The sequence below is a fragment of the Rhinichthys klamathensis genome, unplaced genomic scaffold (genome assembly GCF_029890125.1).
Source record: "Rhinichthys klamathensis goyatoka isolate OS25496 unplaced genomic scaffold, OSU_Roscu_1.1 h1tg000552l_1, whole genome shotgun sequence".
NCBI lineage: Eukaryota > Metazoa > Chordata > Actinopteri > Cypriniformes > Leuciscidae > Rhinichthys > Rhinichthys klamathensis.
In genome coordinates, this window is record NW_026607022.1 from 655,983 (window position 1) to 679,294 (window position 23,312).

The following is a 23,312-nucleotide window of genomic DNA, read 5'->3' on the forward strand; positions in this document are numbered from 1 at the left end:
CCCTGTATTAGGCATAAGATCAATAATGAATGTGTAGCCTACATATTGTGAATGCATTTAATTAACTTTATTACCTTTAGTAGCTTTCAGTAAATAAACGCGTCTGAGAAAAGGATTCATAGGCAAAATCAACCTATCAGTTGACCCTATGTTTACTTTCTTCAATGACAGACAAAAAATGAAAAGCATAACGTTATATCAGTCAAAGCTCAGCTTTAGGAGGGGAAGAGACAGGGCAAGATAAAAACAAAGAGAAAAAGAGTGTGATGATGATGATGAGGAGAGAAAAATAATCAGCTGCCCACTGACATGGTTTTAAAGCTGTTATCCAATTTTTTTGGCCTTCAAAACATCTTAAAATCCACATATGTAGATCAGAGAAATCAAAATGTTCTCGGGGAAACACCGAACCCTCTTCCGTACTTCACATTTGGGACCACAGTGATTATAAAACCCTGACTTTGCATGGTAATGAAACTGATTAATAGTGAGCATTAGATCCTAAACTAGTGTTACCTTTTTTTTATTAAAAAAAAATATATATATATATATACCCTCATTGGGGGCTTAGCCCCCCTAAAATGAAAATCCTAGTGACACCCCTGCTACAGATGCAATCAGATGGAGGATAAAACAAACTCCATCTAATAGTGAATTTTGAAGGTGCGTGAAACAATTGTGTGAGTTTGAGGAAGATAAAATTAATTAACTTTTTTAATTATTTTTTTTTAAAAGTCAGAGTTGAGTTAATATATATACTTTTTTGTTTAAAAAAAGTTTTTTAAAAAAAATACGTAATTATGAGAAGTGCCCTTGTTTTCACTTGAGCCCCTGCCCCTCAAAATGTCTGTGCACGTCCCTGATAATCGTTATTACAAAGCAAACGGACTACGCGAGTATAACGTTGTATTTATTAGCAGCGTGTGCTAGACGACACTTGTCAGGATTTGACTTCGGTTTGGGAAGGGAAAAAAAACGCACACCCCCCTCCAACCTCTCTGGGAAACGCGTATCTGTGTTACAAATGCCCCAGGCACAACGTTTAACCATATTTTTAATAAAACTACGACGGTAATATCCTGCCGAGACTAAAAATATGAGACGCCTGTGTTAAAGTCAATGGAGCGCTGTGAAAAAGTGTCGGACATCTGTGGGAGCTCGTTCTCGGCTGCGCTGTGATTGGTCAATCTACATTCTAGGGTGTGGCTTAGCCAAAGGTGAATTGTGCCACCCCCTGTATTTATGTTTTTTTAGTTAGTGTGGTTTAGTTATGACGTTTTGGACGTTGAAGACTTTTCTTTTGGGTTTTCTTTGTCTCATCGCTGTTTAATGTGTTAGATAACCTTTATGTTTATGTTACTTTCATTTCTTTGGCACAATTCATTTTCCCCTTTTTCGTTTGTGGTTGGTTCTGTTATGGTATATCTTTATTCATTATATATTCATTAAAACTTATTCACTTTATTCAGTGGTCTCTCGTGTTTTCTCACCTCATTAAGTGTTATAGTGTGGCGTGTCTGAGATGGTTATATGTGTTCCTCTCCTAAAAGCCCTAGACGGGTACGATGATTTCAGCATGAGGGAAAAGAAGTGGGGGGAGAATGGGGGGTCAAGGTAAAAGATGTAGATTTGAATGATTCTGGGGCAAGACTTGCGTCTCGAATGGTGCACAAGAGTGAGTTCAAATGGTAATTTACTTGGTTTTCTCAGAGAGTAGCCCTTTCTTACAGTTTTTCGAAACTTACAGTGCAGCCGACCCTCAGGGAGGTATAGGAAGGGACCATCCTGGTGGTGTTGGGGAGGATGGAGGGGAATGAAGACATCATCATCTGTGAACTCAGAGGTGTAAGTTTCGATCTTTTATACTACAAGTATTTAGAGCACGATTGGACAATGAGAAGGTAATCGTGACGTAACGATTGCGTCTTCCCGGCAGAACTTACGCTAAAGCTTTAATGTTGATCTTTTCCTATCTTGTTTGAACTCTATTTGTTTAGTATATTGTCAAAGGTAATCAGGTGGTGGTTTGGAAAGTGAGAAATGCTGAGTTCGACACTGTAGAATCATAAAATACTCTTAGATTCACTACAAAATTACAGTGGTATTCAGGGACAGCATTAAGTTGGTTTAGATCATATCTATCAGACCGTTACCATTTTGTCTTTATTTAATTGGGGAAAAATCTAAGATAATGACAAATTATGGAGTGCCGCAAGGATCTGTGTTAGATTCTAAAAAGAAAGAACTTTTTTGGTCTGGTTCTCAAGGGAGCACCTGGGGCCTGTACCATGATGGTAGTTGAACAAACTCAGGGTTACGGGATTAGTTTTGAGTTGACAAAACCAAACCAAATCCAACTAGGCTTTGTTGGTACCATGATGCTGATCATCAACTCTCTCTGTCAGCTCAGGCTTTGATTCTGAGTTTAGAAGTTTAGGTGTGACATCACAGCCAATCACATGCTGAGGAAGAGTGAAACCGCGATTCATTTCTCGCGAGAGAAGCAGTGAGATTCACTTCTCACTTTTACAAGAATATTACAAGATTGAAAAATATTAAGAATTTAAACAAATTTACACAGCAAGAAGAAAATAGCTTTCTATGAAAGAGGATAACTAAAAAGTCTTGCTATATCAGTGCAAGTAAAAGCTGTGAAGTTAGTTTATACAGTTGATAAAGGTAAAGAGAGAATTGAACATTTAAGCTCACATGTAGTAATTGTATAGTTTCTATATATTCTAAAGCATAATCATATTACTTTGATATATTTATTAATTTAAACTGTGCATAATAAAAATTGTACATGTGTGATTGATTAAGGTTATAATAATTACATAAATAATATCTAAATCATACAACATTTTTATTCTAAATAAGTATTAGTAAAAGCCAGACAATTTTGTCTTCAAAAATCATTTGCCATGTAGTGACCTTAATTTGGAGTAGAAACAGGTGCAGTGACTTTATCCTATCAGACATGTCGCTTTGCTCACAGCTGATTGGTCCAAGTTCAGTTTAAGATCTCTTACCTGGAACATAACCTGACCCGGACCAGGTTAGCCGTCATCCAGATCGGTGGTAGCAGCTTCAAAAGCAGAGTTTAAAAAAATCCTTGTTAGTGAGGAGAAAAAGTTCGTCCGTTTTGTTAGGAAGGGATCAGAGATTCGCAAGATGAATTCTGGGTAGAGTAGTGCGGAGGCCGCACTCACGGAGTTTAACCAGCGCTTCCCTCATTTGCGTCTGAACAACACCGCTGCCCCTCCGACGAGAATGTCCAGCAAAACGTCAGAATAATCATAAACTGTACAAAAAGTTGTCTGGTATGTGTTTCCTAATGTCCAGTAGCTAATCTTTGGTGAAACTGTGAAATTATATTAGGCATTTAAAAGCTTTATAGAGAAATTTAAAAAAAAGCCCCAAAAGCAATTATAATACCTGGATTTTAGATTTAGATTGATGTAAATTGACGACAAAAGTTTAATACTTGGTGAAGCAAATACAAAAAGTAAAAGTGGATACAAACGAGACAGATTTCTATTGACTAACACGATAGCAAAGCATCTCAAGAGAATAAAAGTGAAGAAGGCCAGTTTCAAACCCACATGACAGTGTATCTTACATCTGTGTTTTCTAAATACACTAACAGGACGAATAACTAGTTGGTTTACAAACGATGAACAAGTTAAAAATAAACCAGCCTCTTCTTCAGCTTCTTGAACGAGAACAGTTTGAACCTGTAAAAACCTTCTACTTTCAGTTACATTTAGTCATTTACAGACGCGTTTATTCAAAGCGACTTACAAATGAAAAGGCAAACAAAGCAAGTGTTCAAAATACAAAGTTCCAGACATTGCCTAGAGTAGCATAAGCCAGATAAGGGAGGGATTCAAGGAAAAGGAAAGATTTTTTTTTTACTTTTGAGGTTAAGTGCTAACGGAAGAGATTCATAAAAAGTGTAAACAGAACTAATAGACAAAAATAAAGCTTTGAGTTGAATCACTCCGTTGAAACTGCTGGTCTTGAAGATGAGGTTTATTCACTGACAAATTAAGATGATGTTTCTTTGTTCTGCCGGTCATCGTGGCTGGTTAGGGCAGATTAAGAGGTCATTTACACAACACCGTTTCAACTAAAAACTTTTATTGCGTTTTGGCCGTTCATTTACATGACAACAGTGTTTTGGGGGCCTGAAAAGTGCACGTTTTTAAAATAATACCGTCTTCACCTCCATGTAAACTACAAGACCGTGAATCTGTGAAAAACGGTAGTGTCACACAAATGTGTATTCTGTGTTTAGTCTATAGATGCGTAGTGTTTCTTTACAAAGTGACATCGCAAACTACTGGTCTGGCAGCAGAATACAGCGTTTTTAGTCATTTTCGTGGATCCGTGTGAATGGGAATCATTTTGACAACATTTTTGTCTATGTTAGCCTGGTTAAAACCAGACCATTCTCAGTTGTAACTAGGGCTGCAACAACTAATCGATAAAATCGATAATAATCGATTATGAAAATCGTTGTCAACGAATGTCATTATCGATTAGTTGGTCTGCTTACGTCACGGGGAGCGTTTACTGGTGATTGGTTGAAACAGGCCAATCAGGATGCTCTCTGTCTTACACGCGCTTCATGAGGCACACACGCAAGGTCTCTCTCCCTCCGTTGCTCTGCCGCGCGCGCTCGCGCTACACAGTTTGGAGCACAGTCTCTTCTGTCTCGCATGCGCGCTCTTGCTTGTGCGCTCAAATCCCGGGAGTTTGAACTAATTTGCGAGCCGCTATCAATATGCGGGTGACTTCCAGAACTTCCGGGAGACTTGGGATGTCTGTATTTTGCGTCTCGAGCATCAGGTTGCCCAATCAGTTCGCTCGCAACATAAGTGATGGATTAAAATAGTGCTACCGCAGAAATATTAAAATTAAAACGGCCTTTACAAAGCGAAGCACTAAATATAAAGGCAGTTAATAACAGCAGCAGTAAATTATTGTTTTTTAGTCACTGTACTCAGTGGTTTTCAGCGAATGTTTGTGCACTAATGCATCATTTTTCCTGTCTTTTTAATCAAGCCTGTTAGCTTGCTGCGTACCTCCACTCCGCTCTCTTTATATAGCATTTGTCTACTATTAAGTTTTAATTGTTTTTCAAACGCGATCTACTGCGGCTCTATGTTCACACGCTTGTTTTCAGTCTTTCTATATTTATTTTTACAAATTATCCTTATAATTCAATTAATTTTAAATAAAAATTAAATGAATTATATATTTGAGATGTTTTTAGTTTATATCTTCACATCTGAACAACATGTCTGTAAATTTGTTTTAACAAAAATTGTGTTAAAACAATATGTTGGAAAATGTTTTTTTTTTTACAATAATCATGGTTGTCAACTTGCCATCAGCAATTATCATTAAAAACAATGGAAATATTGATATTTGTAAAACTCAATGTGTGGCTTTTGCACTTTTTAAAGTACACTTTTACACTTAAATATCCTGATTTAGGGTTTTAGGTAACACTTTATTTTACGGTGTCCTTGTTACATATGTTACATGTACTTACTGTAGTAATAACAGTAAATTATGCATAATTACATGCAACTAACCCTCAACCTAATCCTACCCTATTCCTATAGTAAGTACATGTAGTTACTTAATATTACTCTGTACTTAAATATATAATTACACTGTAACAAGGACACCTTAAAATAAAGTGTAACCGGGTTTTATTTAGTCATAATAAACAAAAAATCTAATTGAATTTTTATCAGATTAATCGATTAATCGAAAAAATAATCGTCCGATTAATCGATTATCAAAATAATCGTTAGTTGCAGCCCTAGTTGTAACTGAGTTATGGTCTGGCAAAGCATCATAGACAAATAATTTCCAGAGGGGCGTCACCAACGGACGTCGCGGATAGACCTAAACCCAATCAGAGCGATGAAGGAAATGACGTATGCAAAGCGGCGGAGAAACATCTCCGAGTGTTGTTCTTTGCTCGGTTTTTAACTAAAAGGAAACGTTCAAATCGCCTTAAACAGACGCGATAGCTGATTCGAACGAGTGATGTTCGACGGTGGCATCCATCTTTGTAATGTAGGCTACAAAATCTGCTTCAAAATCCCAGCGCTGTCGTCATCGTGTAAAGCCCGCCCCAACGTTTCTGATTGGTGCCTCGATTTCGGCGGATTGGAAATGGGCTTGAATGAGCTCTTTGCCAGACTAACTTTCAGAGCAAATCTAAATTTGCCGGAAGTTGTCTGGGTTTTCCCAGGCTATGTGTATGTGCAAAAACACGGAAACATTTTTCAGTTTTAGTACATTGTAGTTGTGTAAACATACCCTCATTCTGAAGAGATTTTATTGCTCTGCGGGATCTGAAGATGAACTAATTACTGTGATTGTTTTTTATATGACTGTGTAGAGCAGATGATTGGCTGAAACTCTTCCCACATGCAGTGCAGTGATACGGTTTCTCTCCAGTGTGGATCCTCTCGTGTGATTTCAAGGTTCCTGACTGATTGAATCTCTTGTCGCAGTGTGAACACTTGTAAGGTTTCTCTCCAGTGTGAGTCCTCTGGTGCAGTTTCAAATGTCCAGCTCTAACAAAACTCTTCCCACACTCAAAGCACACATACGTTTTTTCACCAGTATGTATTTTGTGATGTAGTTTTAAACAGTGCAGAAGTGAAAAACTCTTTCCACACAAAGAACATGAATGTGGCTTCTCCTGTGAATGGACTGTCAGGTGGATCTTCAGGCCTGAAGCCCTCAAAAATGTTTTGCCACATTGGTCACATTGATGGAGTTTCTCTCCAGTGTGGATTTTAATGTGTTCCTTAAGTGTCCCTTGTTGTGTAAAACTCATCCCACACTGATCACATGTGAACGGTTTCTCTCCAGTGTGGATCCTCGTGTGAATCTCGAGACTCGGTTTCCATGTGAAACTCTTTCCACACTGACGGCAGGTGAAACATTTCTTGTCTCTTCTTTTCAGTAAAGAAATGCTTTCAGTCTGTGAGGGAGTTTTTTCTCCAGTTTTGACATGATGTTTCTCCTCCTCTTCACTCTCCTTATTCTCCAGGATCAGGCCTGAGATTAAAGGAAGAAAGTTACATTTTAATAAATCCTTCTACATGATAATTTTGATGCATTTTTATACATCTCTTTCCATGAACAAATACATTGATCTTCCAGTTATTAATTTTAAACTTAATAGGCACAAACCCCATGTTTCTGTTGTGAGATCTATTAAATATTTAAATCAACTCCACAATTATCTTACATAATATTAACATTAAAAAACAAATTTAATAGTGCTACAGTTCTGTCTCAGATGGATATTTAATTTATTTTAATGCAAATGTTCTAATTATGAGTCAATGTTAAATGAACAATTAATTAGCTGCCCAACATTTTTCACTCAAAACAATTCCCTTCCTTAAAAAAAAAAACCCAAAGCATTTCTTAAAATTGCGACACCCAGGAAGTGACATCATTTGATCTCTTTCTAGAGTATGATGGGTATGATGAGTATGATACTCTCTCTGTGTATATCTATGGCATTGCTGTCCAGGAGTAATTAGCTTTTAAAGTGGATTTACTTAATGTAAAGTTAACGAATGTTATCATGAGGATTGTAATGTTTAAATTAGATGTCTTAAATGTCAGTAGACCGGGAAGATTTTAAAATGAGCTGTTCATTCATAAATACTTAAGATCGCTGTGAAAATACAGACCGTAAGACAAGAGACAACTAGCGCAGCGCTGAAAAGGGGCGGGGCTACATAAGGTTTATAAAAGGTCCAGTCCCTCCACCGTCACTTCAGGTGTGCCCCAGGGCTCTGTCCTGGGGCCCCTACCTTTCATCATTTATCTCCTTCCCCTGGGCAATATATTTCGCAAATTTAACATTCAATTCCACTTATGCTGATGACACCCAGCTCTACCTCTCGACCAAACCTTCGTTCACTCTCCCACCCACCTCCCTCACTGACTGTATCACGGAAATAAAAACCTGGTTTTCCCAAAATTTTCTCAAATTAAACAGTAATAAAACTGAGGTTCTCCTCATTGGCACTAAATCTACTTTATCCAAAACCGACAGTTTTTCACTCACTATTGATAACTCCTCCGTTTCACCCACCCCCCAGGTTAGGAGTTTGGGTGTCATCCTTGACAGCACATTATCTTTTCAGCCCCACATCAATAACATTACCCGGTCTGCCTACTTCCATCTACGAAACCTTAATCGGCTTACACCACACACTGCCGCCTTGTCACTTCCCGTTTGCAACTCTCTCCTTTTCGGCCTCCCTCACAAATCCTTTCATAAGCTTCAACTGGTCCAGAATTCAGCTGCCCGCATCATAACTCGAACCCCCTCGATTCACCACATCACTCCTGTTCTCCAACAGCTTCACTGGCTCCCGGTCCAGTTCCGTATCCAATTCAAAATCCTTCTGTTAACATTTAAGGCCATCCACAAACTTGCCCCCCCATATTTGTCTGATCCCTCCAGGGTCCAACATCCACCTGCTCCCTTAGATCCTCTAAACCTGTCTGTGTATGGAGGAAGCCGCTCTGCTCCCCGTCTCTGGAACTCATTACCACCCCAACTCAGAAACATCGATTCATTCTCCCATTTAAAATTGCAACTCAAAACACATCTGTTCAAAACTGTCTATCTCACTTGATATCAATTGCTCTGCCTCTTTCTGTTGTTTTTTAATGTTGTTTACTTATTTCTGGTGCTTTTAAATGTCTTATGTATCCCTGTACGGTGTCCTTGAGTGCAGAGAAAGGCGCCTTTAAAATAAAATGTATTATTATTAAAACAGGTTGATTGATTTATGCTAAATCTGCCATTCTCGATATTGTTTAATTTTGGTGTGTTTAAAGTTCGAGTAAAAAAAACAAGTAAAATGTGAACAAAATATTTATTCCCCGATAATATTTAACGATTAAACTGTTTCGTAAGGTTTTTTCCTACTACAAATACAGAATCTGATGATCTGCTTTATAACTTTAATGTTCTTCAGCCTCATTAAAAGGCACAATATGTACGAATTTTAGATTAAAATATCCCAAAAACACTAAAACAGTGTTATTTTCTGACTTTGTGTACTACTTACATAATCCCAAATGTTTCCAACAATGTCTAAATCTAGAGAAATCTGCAATTCTACATTAGCTCATTAACATGATTTCTGCCTGAGTCCCGTCGGATTGTATTTAGGGCTGCAACAAACGATTATTTTGATAATCGATTAATCTAACGATTATTAGAACGATTAATCGACTAATCATCGATTATTCCGAAGACTAATCAGTAAGTTTGGAACGATTATTTAGCTTTTCTAATTAGTTAAAACATTGAGTTATACATATTCTAACTATCATATAAAAGAAGGAAATCACTTCAGCTTTTGAAATAGTTGTTTTAATGAACTTTGAGCCAACTAAACAGGTCATTCTCTTTAAGTTTTCAGATTTCGGTCCAACTCAAATCACACACAAATGCTCTCTAAGCATTGTTTAATAGGCCCACTGCTTTTCTTAGAACTGAAACAGAAAAAGGGACATTTACTTCAGGACACAAAGAATGGTAAAATATTAATCTGCAAACAATTATTATAAGTATAAAATTACAATCTTTTTTTACATGACAATTGAGCTGACAGAGACGTTCTCATTCACCTTTTAATTTACAGTATGAAAAAGTAACTGCCATGATATTCTTCCTATATCATAAGTCTCGTTTTGTAAGTCTTCATGATTATTGAAGCAAAAAAAGCAAATGAAAAGACTATAATAATACTGTTACAATAATAAAAACAGCCCTGACTCGTAAGCTCGATCAAGCTTTATTCTGTGCAATAGAATAAATAAGTCATCACATTACTGTAATTATATTACTATTGATAATATTATTACTATTATTAGTAGTATTGCATTCTCTAATAAAGAGATTTACCGCTGGTTAGTAAGCTCCAGCTGGAGAACACTCTCCTCTCACCGGCTCCTCTTGTGCCGGGATGTTTCCTCTTGCACACATGCATGTTGTGCTCCCGTGAAAAGCAAGTTCCGCCTTGCATGTATTGCACACGTCAGCATTCTTGATTTTAAGTTTTGTGAAACTTTACCAAACCTTGCTAGTAGTGTTGTCAAAAAACTCGGTACTAAAAAAAATTAACGGTTACGGTACCAGCTTTTCTAGGTACCGAGTACCGGGTTAATCCGGTTCTTGATGCGCTGTCCGAAAGGTGCAGAGTTGCGTCCTCTTCATAAAAACACTGAGACATGGCGACCGGCGGCGCTGCTAATGCCTTGGCTCTGAATCCACTTGTTGACAAGAAAGGAGGAAAGAGCCACATATGGAAATATGTTGAATTAGGCTAATGTCACGTTGCCATAAAGGGCCGGTCACACGTTCACATAGCACGTTTTTTGCGCGTGCAAATTTCAAATGTAGGCGCGCGGGAAGCGCGCTCATAATAGAAGCGACGTGCGAGCTTGTTTTTCCATGCGCGTCACTGTTTATGGTTGCATAGCGGAGACACGCGAGAGCGAGCGCTTGTGGAGAGAAGGAGAAAGCGGTGCAAACTGCGCTCCCCGTGATGACGAGGAAGTATCAGCAAAGAATTAATTGATTTCTAGCCCTTGCATTAGAAATCAGCTACAGGGTTATCAAGTTTTGAAGACAGGCAAGAGTGACATTTTTGGCAGTTTTGGATTAAATAAAAGTAGGCTACAGTTAAGTCAAATAAAACATGTTCTATCTCCTGTATAGTTTGGTAACACTACAATAAGATACCATTCATTAACATTACTTAATGTGTTAACATCAACACATTGAGTGAACAATATATTTCTGCAACATTAATTAATGTTTGTGAATGTTATTTAATACAAACACTTGATTGTTCATGTTTGTTCACTTCATTCATTGTGCATTAAATAATGTTAACAGATAAAACTTTTGATTTTAAAAATGTATTAGTATATTTTTAAATTAACCCCAAGGAGAATAATTGCTACAGTATATAACTATGGTTTATTGTTAGGTAATTTTATCTAATGTTATCTAACAAATATATCTTATTGTAAAGGGTTTTTAATACTACAGTTTCCATCTTTGTAACTGTGATATACACTTTAATATATGTAAATTTTATCTAAATTAAGCTTTTGGTACCGAAATTGGTACCGAGAACCGTGGATTTTCACTGGTATTGGTACCGAATACTGAAATTTTGGTACCGTGACAACACTACTTGCTAGTTCGGATTAGTTTGCCCTGTCATAATTCGCGCAGTTTATTCTTCTACCGCAATAGCATTTGTAAGGGCTGCACTACACTAGCGCTACAGCGCCGTAGCGGTCAAATCGCGATATTGCAGGCCCTTACATTAGGTCACGTGAGATCAAACGGCTACTCGACAACAAAGATATTTGTCGACAAATTTTTATTGTCGACGTTGTCGACTAATCGTTGCAGCCCTAATTGTATTTCATCGGCTCTGTAGGTAAAGACAAGACCTCCAATGATTCCACACTCATTCACGGCATCATCAAGCTATGCCTTTGTTTTGAATAAGCGACTTCTAGTGGCGAAACTTACATACTGTGCCTTTAATAAAGAATTGGGAATAAACACCAACCTCTTTGTTCTTCAGTGTGTTTCATTCTGCAGTGTTCTGGATCTCTCATGTTCTCACTGTCCTTCAATAAACTGTGTTTGCAGATTTCAGCTCTTCCTGATGGTTTGATGCTCGTCTTCACTTGTAGCTGATGGGAATATTCCAGCATTTATTGGAGAATTGCAGTGGGAGGAGCTTCACTGAAGGAGGAGGGGCTTTACTGAAGGAGGAGGAGCTTCACTTGAGGGGAGGAGCTTCACTGGAGGAGGAGGGGCTTCACTGAAGGAGGAGAAGCAGATCTGACAAAATTAAGAAGAAATCACTTACTGAGTTTGTTTTTAAACAAATTTACACATTTTAAATGTTTATGTTCACCCTATCTATCTTGTAAAGTAACTTTTAAGTAAATTAATCTCAAAGGTCCGATTTCACAGACAGGTCTTGGATTAAGCCAGGAATAGGCCTTTGTTCAATTAGGGCATTTAAGTACCGTATTTTCCGCACTATACGGCGCACCGGATTATAAGGCGCACCTTCAATGAATGACCTATTTTAGAACATTTTTCATATATAGGGCGCATCGGATTATAAGGCGCATAAGATACTGCAGTCAAACGTTTGACTGGGTTTGCGTTATCCACTAGATGTCAACAAATGTCAACAAAACAGTCAGATAAAGTCAAACTTTATTAAGCGTTCTGACAACTCCGTTCACTCCCATGGTAACGTTGTTCAAACGTTAAAGGAAAACTCCGGTCAATTTTAACATTGAGCTCATTTTTTGTAAATTTGGAGTGCTGTCAGTACAGATAACAACGACAAAAACCAGTGTTGCCTACACCGTGTTATCCTCTTTTTAAAATTTGCACCCTGTTGACTTAAATGGGACAAGTTTTAAACCTGCTTTTAGCCTCTTAACAACCTTAATGTGTCATTACAAGTGCACAGCCATGTGAGTGAACACGGTGAATCTGACTGCAGTAAATGTGAAAGATATTAATAAAAATGATGTTTATTCAGCCAGCTCACATACCCGTATTTTCTTCCTGTTTTCGGTCGAAGTCCACAGTAGGCGATTGTCGAGTGCGCGCGCGATCATTGGTAACTAAGCAACAGTGGAGACTCAGACTGTCAGCTGTCAGCCGATGACGGTGCTGTGTGGTGTTCTGAGAATATCAGCTCAAATGGATAGTTCATCCGGATCAGATGTTGAACACACGGAGGAGGTTTGATCGCGCGCGCGCGAACTCGACAATCAACTACTGTGGACTTCGGCCGAAAACAGGAAGTAAATACGGGTATGTGAGCTGGCTGAATAAAGAGATTATTCCTGCCTTCGTGAAAGCTCGGATCACAGTTAAGACTGATATATCAGCCCAGGCATCCACGATCCATTGGCAGATAGTGGCGTTAGTCGCCCGGCGCTGTCTCCCCGGCTTGGTGAACGTGTGTTCACCATCCATATATAAGGCGCTCCGGATTATAAGGCGCACTGTCGTTTTTTGAGAAAATTAAAGGCTTTTAAGTGCGCCTTATAGTGCGGAAAATACGGTAGCTTTTGGGCTAGGGGTGTAACGATACCCTCATGTTAGGGTTCGATATATCACGATACTGAACTAACGATATGATATTATTGCGATACTGCAAGACATATGGTAAAAGGTTAACAAAGAAATTACTGTTGATTAAAATGCTAAATTTGGTATTACATTGGGAGTGGAAATGAAAAGGTTTGGACTTGGCGCTGGAAACCCAATGCACAGGACAATAGACACCGGAATAAAAAAAAATCATGATTCTGAAGCTGAAATATGCTTGCAATTTTATTGGTAACATAGGACATTTAACATTATCAGGACTGACAAATATTCCCTCATTGCTTTATTATACTCAACATAATATAGTAGTTTAATGCAGTACTGACACTAAAACTCTATAAACTTGAATTTTTTTGCACAGTAATTTTCATTTTGGGTGAACTACACTCAAAACCGATTGTTACAATCCACGATACATAGTCGCATTTTTTATTGCAATTTGTGACAAAAAGCGCAATGCCCTGAACACACACTATTTTGAATACCGCATTGGAGCGGTATTCGAGGCTAAGCGTATCCCATCATGCGTTAGGTGCGGGAACTCACATGCCCCGAAATCACAAGATGACGAGGAAAACATTCCACTGTAAGTTAAATTAATTAGATATTACATGTAATTTGGAAGAAAAACACATTGTTAAAGTGTCATTATAATGGTGCAAAGATGAGTATGGTATGTGTATTTTGTACATTTGAAACTGCTTTTTAAATCACTTAAAGGTGCTCTATGTAGCTTTTCTTCTAAAATGAATCCTTTTTTTGTTGCCTGTGTGTGAAGGGGTTGTAATCACACATTACAATGATCCACTCTTCGGGTTTTGCTATTACCTCTGAAGGCCAATATTCATATTTATATGTGAAGTCTCCGGGTCGGATTTACCGCGAAATCCAACGGATGTGACGTGCATGCTCTCTCTTTATATACAGTCTATGCGACGGCACTGCAGCTAACACCCCAAAACGACCTGCCTCCAGCACAACACAAACTCCACAAATATATAAAAAACAAAAAAAAAGTTTTATCTGCTGAAGCTCGTCAGGCCAAACGTGATTCTGATCGACTCAAGACGAAAACACGGATCAACATCGGCAGAGCTTTTGAATTATTAGTAAACTCTAATGAAATAGCAAGGTAAACTAAATGAGACATGAAATGAATACAAAAGACTGTTCCAGGATAAGAAAAAGTAGGTGCTTTAGGATGTATACTTGTTTTATGTACTAGATCTACTGTCTAACGTTACTCATCCCACTACTATCATATTATTTATAATAAACATTTCCAGACACGTTCAGTACAGTAATGCTACTTCCTCTGTCTTACTGTTACACTGACATTGTTCAGTCTAGTTCACCGTTTTCGTTATCATATTATACATTCACCTATGTTGACATTGCTGATTGTGAAAATACATGAATAGTGAAATGCCTTATGCTAGATAACACCACATGTCGGCTAAATGCGGTCAATGTAACGTTATCATGGTACGAGCATGGACCATTAGTTCAACGTCAAGCTGATAAAAGTAGCCTATTATTGTAACGTTGCAGTGGGAGTTTACATGAGTTTCCAGCATGTTGTGTGATGCTTTCGCCGTTGCATTGAAAGTCTCCGTGTGGCCGGTAGTGAATGCTCGCTCTTGAGATCGCACACGCACACGAGCGCTCTTGTTGCAATCTGAAACATCACCGCTAGAGGCCGCTAAAAAATACATAGAGCACCTTTAATTAAAAGCACCATATTTTTCAATTATGCCTTTTGTTACATAGGGACTACTAACTAACCAGACATTGTTTGGTAAAATAAAGCTCTGTAAACACTTACATTTTTGTATCACTATAAGTGTGTCCCATTGGGTAATCAAAAGTTCTCGAGTCTTCACGCCTACTTGAACACTTGGGCCAAATGCAGAAAATACCTACATCGTGCAAGTAGACAAGTGCAAAGACCGCAAGTGTGGGTATTTGTAAAGGCCCTTTAAAAACATGCCTTGGAAAAAAAAAAAACATTACTGATGTGCATCTTGAGATAAAACAATGGCACTCACATATTTTAAGATGTCAGTTCAAGTCGCTTTCAGTTAAAACAGCTCAATAATGCATTTTAGTCTAGGACTAGGCTTATGCTATTTCTGTTAAACCGGGGGAAAGTGTTTTTATGAATTCACAAATTATACCTTTTTTATTTTTCAGAAATTTCATCCTCATACTTTATTCCTAGGATCTTACCTCTCATTAACATATTGGCAAATAATTATAGAAAAAAAATACATAATACAGATACCAAATATAAATAATAATTTTTAAAAAGAAAATAAACTTAGGTAATTTGTTTCTCTGAGTCTGACTTTACTTGTTTTATATGGAACATGGTTTATCAAAGATTAATTAAATGCTGTTATGAAACTTACCTAGATCTAGTAGATGTCACGAGTTGATCGTGTCGTTTGCTCAAGTCTGTTGACACCAATAAAATGAGCTTAATGTGGCAATTTACAGACCTGAAGACATCAGCATAATGAATGAGGTGAAAACAGGATCTATTGACATGAAATAAAGAGGCTTTTCAGCTGCTCTGATAATAGTGATGATCCGTAGACAATCAACACTCATTCGACAAGCCATTCAGGATCAGCAGCAGATCATCTCACTTTATAAGTATTTGCTGCAAGAAACAGATTGTTACGGTCTGTATACTGAAAGAATAAAACTGCTCTAATATTAAAATATTATTTCTCAAATGATACAGTAAAATTGCAGGAATATAAAGACTAATGAAAGCCATCTTTATCAAACATTGTAATTCGCCGAAATGAATATATAGTTAATTTTCTAATAACTACATTCACAACAAAGCCGTTCGCTAGCATCTTACCGTTTTGTATGTGAGTAACATACATATCTTATTTAAATGTTTTAGTTAGCAGACACACGAATAGCGCTGAACATGATGGAAGCCATTTAGAAATGAGCGGCGTAAAATGTTTTTTTAAACTGTGTAAAGAGTATTAAACAATTACTTGATAGCGTGTACGCTGTTTACCTCAGAAGAATCGAATGAAGGGAGCGCGCGAATGATGACGTAATCACACCGAGACGAGATCAACGGTAGATTATTAAAACACACCAAAAACTGTATAAAATATCTCTATATAAAAAATAAAAACAAAAATAAGGGTAAACCAGTTACTGATGTAGACAGACAGCCATCTTATCCAAACTCAGCCATATGTGGGGTGAAAGATGTTATAGGCATTTAAAAGCTTTATCGAGAAAAATAAAACCACCAAGCCAATTATCTATTCTTGATGCAAGAAGAATAAATAGACCATAGATAAATGGACAATAAAAGTTAACTGGTGGAGCAAATACAAAATGTAATTAAATTAGGCGATCTATAAACAATTACTTGTTTATAGTTGTGTATGGTCAGCTTATGGCTTTTTTACAATCAAATAACATTTTACACCCTTTACAATTTGGCTTCTGTCCTCAATACTCCACCGAAACGGCAAACTGCTTCTTTGTGGAACAACTCAAATCTGCAATAGATAGTGGAGAAATTGTTGGCGCCGTCTTTTTGGATCTCAAAAAGGCGTTTGATACGCTAAATCATGACATCCTTATTCAAAAATTGTCCAATTTTAACTTCACAACATTAACTTTACAGTGGTTCAAATCATATCTTGAATCGAGAGATCAGTGTGTGGTGGTCAATAATGAAATGTCTACATTTTTAAAAATTAATACAGGAGTACCGCAAGGGTCCATTCTTGGGCCCTTGCTTTTTACACTGTACATTAATGATCTGCCAGACTCATGTCCTACAGCAGGATTTCAGATGTACGCTGACGATGCAGTGGTTTATGTGCGAGGAAGAAGTGTGCATGCAGTTTCTGATGAACTGGCAAAATACCTGCAAAATGTGGCGGTGTGGTTTCAAAATGCAGGTCTGACTTTGAATGTTAAAAAGACTATGTCTGTTTGCTTTGCCTCAAGATTCAAGTCCATATCAGAAGAACTAAATTTACGGATAAATGGGCATAAGATCCAGCAGGTCTCAGAGGTTAAATACCTGGGCCTTGTACTTGACTCTCAACTTAAATTTGAAAATCATATTAATAAAATCTGTCGAGTAGCCAAAGCAAATCTTTATACATTCAGACTAATCAGGGACTATCTACCGTTTCATGCTCCTCACACTTTTATGCACGCCATGATCTTCTCGCATCTGAGTTACTGCATCTGCTCATGGTCACAGGCTACGGTTACTACAGTTAAGCCACTTCAAATGATTTATAATAGAGCGGTTAAAATTTTAGATAGGAAGCCCATTAGGGCACATCATTGTGTTAGTCTGAGGAATTTGAATATTTTATCTTTTGAAAATTTCATTAAATTTTCTATGTTGAAGCTGATGTATAAATGTTTAAATCAGCAAGCTCCACAGGTCTTGAGTGAGTGCATAGTTGCTCTCAGGGATGTGGGTTCAAGGACTAGAGGAGCTTAGAACGGGAATTGTCAAATCCCGAAATGTAATACCTCATTTGGACAATCAGCTTTTTCTGTACAAGGCACTAAAGCCTGGAATTGTTTACCCACTGACCTGAAAGGAGAGACAAACTGGGTCCTTTTCAAAAACAACCTTAAAGACTCTTTAATCAGAGGTCAGAAATGTGACCACTGACTGTCCGCTGCGTTTATATTGTGTTATATTGTATTATTATGTTTATTTTAACTATGTATTGTGTAATTTTATGTAAAGGCCCACTAGGGACTAACATTGAGAATTAGCCTTGGCTAAAATGTTGTAGTATGGAACATGAGCTTATGTAACATACTTGTCCCTATTCAAATGAACTTAAATAAAATAAAAAATAAAATAAACAGTTTAATAAAACAGTTTGAACCTGTAAAAAAAGTATTTTCCTTCATAAAGAAACAAATTACATGTGATACATGCATCATAAAAAATAACAATGTTTAACTTATAATAAAGAATAATGATATTTATTTATACCACAAAGCAAAATGATATTCAAGAATAAGAAGTCTAGATGGTCTTTAGGGAGGAACTCCATCTTTGAGTTGATGTGAATCTCACAGTTGAAACCACTGGTCTTGAAGATGAACTTTATTCACTGTGACAAATAAGGTCATGTGTCTTTGTCCTGTCGCCCGTTGGCTGGTTAGGGCAGATTTATACTAAAGAGATTTTATTGCTTGATGGTGTTATTGTCTCACGTTTGGTGAGGACACAGCATTAGACCTGAAAGTGCTGGATCTGAAGATGATCTACTTGCGGTGATTGTATTTTATATGACTGCGTAGAGAAGATAATTGAGTGAAACTCTTCCCACAAGGAGTGCAGTGATACGGTTTCTCTCCAGTGTGGATCCTCTCGTGTGTTTCCACATGTCCTGACCGACGAAATCTCTTGTCGCAGTGTGAACACTTGTAAGGTTTCTCTCCAGTGTGAGTCCTCCAGTGTAGTTTCAAACTTATAGCGGTAATAAAACTCTTCCCACACTCAAAGCACTTATGATCTCTTACACCAGTATGTATTTTCTGATGAAATTTTAAACTCTGCAGACGTGAAAAACTCTTTCCACACAAAGAACATGAATGTGGTTTCTCCTGTGAATGAACTAACATGTGGGTCGATAGGCCTGTAGCCCTCGAAAATATTTTGCCACATTGATCACATTCGTATGGTTTCTCTCCAGTGTGGATGTTCATGTGTTCCTGAAGGTTTGATGATTCTGTAAAACTCTTCCCACACTGATCACATATGAACGGTTTCTCTCCAGTGTGGACTCTCGTGTGAACCTCGAGACTTCGTTTGTATTTAAAACTCTTCCCACACAAAGAACATAAATATGGTTTCTCCTGTGAATGAACTCTGAGGTGGCTCTTTAGGGATGAAGCACATAAAAATGTTTTGCCACATTGATCACATTCATACAGTTTCTCACCAGTGTGGATGATCATGTGTTCCTGAAGGGCTTCTTGTCGTGTGAAACTACTCAGACACTGATGGCAGATGAAATATTTCTTGTCTATTAATTTCAAAGAAATACTTTCAGTCTGTGAGGAAGTTTTTTCTTCAGTTTTGACATGATGTTTCTCCTCTCCAATCTCCTCATTTTCCTCCATCGGGCCTGAAATGAAAATAAAAATAAAAAATTTAATACATTTTTATGAATTGATTTACACAAATGAAATGAAGTATATTGAAGGCTGATGGGAATATTCGATCATTTACTTGTCAACTGATGTGAGCATTAGGAAAATAATAATTCAGTTAAAAACATGGGAAGTGGCAGCGCATTTCATTCATATGTTTACATTATTGTGCATATTTGCACTGTAAACTTTGGGCATTATAGTTATTCTGAAGTAACAGAGAATTTTGGGTCTCTGTGGTAAAAAGAAAACGTTTGAGTTCAGACCGTCAGAATATACCCTTAAATATTATTTAAATCATCAATTATAAAAGATTATAGTATTACATATTACATCTGACACGAACATACAAACTACAACAATGTGACACCCATTTTTAGAGTTCGGTTTTTCTGATTCCTGTCATTAATCGTATAACTGATTATATCCATCATTAATTTATTGCCACATTATTATACCAAGAAAGCATAAATGTTTCTATCCTCATGAAATTCCCTCTCAGATCGAAACTTAAAGTTTGAGATCACATACATTCAATAACACTAACATAATTACTCTAAAAATGAGTGAATGATTTCAACATTTTCCAAAGATGTTCGTTTCGTGCTGAATTAAATCAGTCTACAGACGCCAGAAAAGACGCACATTTGGCGCTTTATCCGATTACAACACTTCAGAAATAACCCTGTAAATGTTGCTGAAACATCTATGTAAAGTGTATTTTATGGGTGTGTAAATACGCGAAATATCTGACCTGCAGAAATCACCTCAGAAAACACAACAAACGCGCTGAACGAGGAAGGAAACTACTGATGACGTCAGCGCGGTGATGCGAGATAAACGCGCCCATTCTTACAAAAGAACAATTCATACAAAAATAACATTTATAACATACACTAAAATAACTCCAAAAGTTAAAGTAAACAATAATTCAGTCTCAGTCGTGTGTAGGGTGAAAAACAATCTATTACACAGTTTATTCTCCAGCATCACATCTGAATAGTATTAGTCTAACTACATTTTAATTAATCCTTAAAAAGTGCAAGTAGACAATGGCTACATAAAAATAATCATTTTAATCCATAGTAAAATTGACAGCATTCATCAACCCTGTTACCAAAGTTATAAGAATAATAATAATAAAAAAGTGTATCAGAAACTATAAAAGAGATTTTGATTGATTTATGCTAAAAATCTGCCATTCTCAATATTATTTAATTTTGGTGTTTTTAAAGTTCATTGATAAAAATAAATAAATAGATAGATAAAATAAATAAATATGTAAAATATAAGACCTTAAGATCATATTCAGTTTGGTCTCCTGATGTTAATAATCAATGTGAATGTTTATCAAATCTCGTTTCATTGACCATTTGATCATCCCGGACATTTTGGGCGATCTAGAAATCGCGGCTGGACGCATTTTTTAGGTCCAAAAAGAGGACGTGTGGTCACCCTACCTTGTCGACAGAAAATGAATCATTGTTATACTCAACACTGTTAGTATTATCATTTAAATCTCTTGTTTTTCCCACGAGTACCATGTTATTAACATGCCTCAGAGACAACATGTCAAGTAACTAACATAGCAAAACCGGAAAGAGCTTTATTTTTAGTAACACTAATACAGCATTTTCTCTATCATACAATGTTTTAAAATAATTGCGTGACATTTAATGATACTCTAATATCGATCTAGCTTACAGCACTGCTACCGAGCGAATGCACAGTAACGACGTAACATAAGTTTCAACACACTCAAATGTATTTAGCATGATTGTTTTAACCATGTAAAAAAGCGCAGTGTTACCCAATGCATGAACGAAAGAAGCGGCTGATAAGCATAATAAAAGCTCCGCTGCTCTCAACGGAACGTGAAACCCGGTGTGTTGATTTGTATTTCATTGTTATTGAGATAATAGTGAATTAGATCATGGAATACTTAGTGAATTTGGCCAATTTTAATTATCATTCCTCCTTACCTTCAGGCGCTATAGTTCAACTTGGTCAGTCAGCTTAGTTCTGGTTCCCAAAACCCCCCAATATCTTATTCTCCACTGTTGCATCTTCATGGATGAGACATGCAGATAACTACATACTGAAGTTCAAAGATTATTCAACTGTCACTGAATTTTATGTAAACAATTAACTCTTTAACAATTCTGAGTTTGTCTGGTTCAAAAACTTGCAACCAAAAAAGTAATCAGGGAATGTTTAACTTTTTATAGCTGTCAAAATAATTAATTGGAACAGTTCAATACCTAAATTGAACTCAGTATGTAGTACTTCTGAAGAAGAAGTACAAGAAGATTAAAGAAGAATCAAATGTTTATTTGTCTTTTTCACCAGACAAAAAAAATAACAATGAAAGTTAACTTATGAAAATACCAAGTGTAAACAAATGTGACATCTCTCTACAAAAGAAAAATAACAAAAACAATTTGAAAATATTTTCCTTCATAAAAGTATAAACAAACATTTTGCATAACATTTAACTCATAATAAAGTATATTGATATTTATATATACCATGAAGCAAAATTATATACAAGAATAATTCTCTCACAGTTGAAACTTCTGGTCTTGAAGATTAACTTTATTCACGGTTACAAATTTAGATGTTTCTTTGTCCTGTCGCTCGTTGGCTGGTTAGGACAGATTTGGAAGAGATTTTATTGCTTGATGGTATTATTATCTCACGTTTGGTGAGGACACAGCATTAGACCTGAAAGTGCTGGATCTGAAGATGATCTACTTGCGGTGATTGTATTTTATATGACTGCGTAGAGAAGATAATTGAGTGAAACTCTTCCCACAAGGAGTGCAGTGATACGGTTTCTCTCCAGTGTGGATCCTCTCGTGTGTTTTCACATGTTCTGAACGACGAAATCTCTTGTCGCAGTGTGAACACTTGTAAGGTTTCTCTCCAGTGTGAGTCCTCCAGTGTTGTTTCAAACGTATACCGGTAATAAAACTCTTCCCACACTCAAAGCACTTATGAGCTTTTTCACCAGTATGTATTTTCTGATGAAATTTTAAACTCTGCAGACGTGGAAATCTTTTTCCACACAAAGAACATGAATGTGGTTTCTCCTGTGAATGAACTAACATGTGGCTCTTCAGGCCTGTGGACCTCGAAAATATTCTGCCACATTGATCACATTCATATTTTTTTTCTCCAGTGTGGATGTTCATGTGATTCTGAAGGTTTGATGATTGTCTAAAACTCTTCCCACACTGATCACATATGAACGGTTTCTCTCCAGTGTGGACTCTCGTGTGAACCTCGAGACTTTGTTTGCATGTAAAACTCTTCCCACACAAAGAACATAAATGTGGTTTCTCCTGTGAATGAACTCTGAGGTGGCTCTTTAGGGATGAAGCACTCAAAAATGTTTTGCCACATTGATCACATTCATGCACTTTATCAATAGTGTGGATGATCATGTGTTCCTGAAGGTCTTCTTGTCGTGTGAAACTACTCAGACACTGATGGCAGATGAAATATTTCTTGTCTCTTGTTTTCAAAGAAATACTTTCAGTCTGTGAGGGAGTTTTTTCTTCAGTTTTGACATGATGTTTCTCCTCTCCAATCTCCTCATTTTCCTCCATCGTGCCTGAAATGAAAATAAAAATCATAATTTTAATACATTTTAATGAATTGATTTCCACAAATGAGGTATATTGAAGGATGATGGGAATATTCTATCATTTATTGTGAACTGATGTGAGCATTAGGAAAAGAATAATTCAGTTAAAAAACGTGGGAAGCGGCAGAGCATTTCATTCGTATGTTTACATTATTGTGCATATTTGCACTGTAAATTTTGTGCATTAGCCTATAGTTATTCTGTAGTAATTGTAGTAAAAAGAAAACGTTTGAGTTC

General features: G+C 36.9%; 2 protein-coding genes and 1 long non-coding RNA gene across 5 annotated transcripts in view; all 3 read right to left on the bottom strand.

Moving 5' to 3' along the window:
- Positions 1 to 6,374: 6,374 nt before the first annotated feature.
- The window catches only part of LOC130073570 (zinc finger protein 226-like), a 130,840-nt gene continuing 113,902 nt past the window's right edge, over positions 6,375 to 23,312 (bottom strand). The window contains exon 3 of the mRNA XM_056239050.1: positions 6,375 to 7,092. Coding sequence (XP_056095025.1) covers positions 6,389 to 7,092 — 704 coding nt within the window. The 3' untranslated portion in view covers positions 6,375 to 6,388. The remainder of the gene's footprint in view (positions 7,093 to 23,312) is intronic.
- Positions 15,085 to 16,208, bottom strand: LOC130073574 (uncharacterized). The gene is made up of 2 exons (XR_008804375.1): positions 15,652 to 16,208; positions 15,085 to 15,159 (listed from the first exon to the last, which is right to left on the bottom strand). It is a non-coding gene; the product is annotated as an uncharacterized LOC130073574 (long non-coding RNA).
- The window catches only part of LOC130073571 (gastrula zinc finger protein XlCGF7.1-like), a 75,934-nt gene continuing 70,856 nt past the window's right edge, over positions 18,235 to 23,312 (bottom strand). For 2 of the 3 annotated variants that reach the window (XM_056239051.1, XM_056239052.1), the window contains exons 2-3: positions 22,962 to 23,042; positions 18,235 to 19,401 (exon numbers count right to left, since the gene is read on the bottom strand). In XM_056239051.1, the coding sequence (XP_056095026.1) occupies positions 18,536 to 19,401; positions 22,962 to 23,037 (942 nt within the window). In that variant the 5' untranslated portion in view covers positions 23,038 to 23,042 and the 3' untranslated portion in view covers positions 18,235 to 18,535. Of the gene's footprint in view, positions 19,402 to 20,193; positions 20,342 to 22,961; positions 23,043 to 23,312 lie in introns of those variants that run through there. The other variant, XM_056239054.1, reaches the window with a different exon arrangement.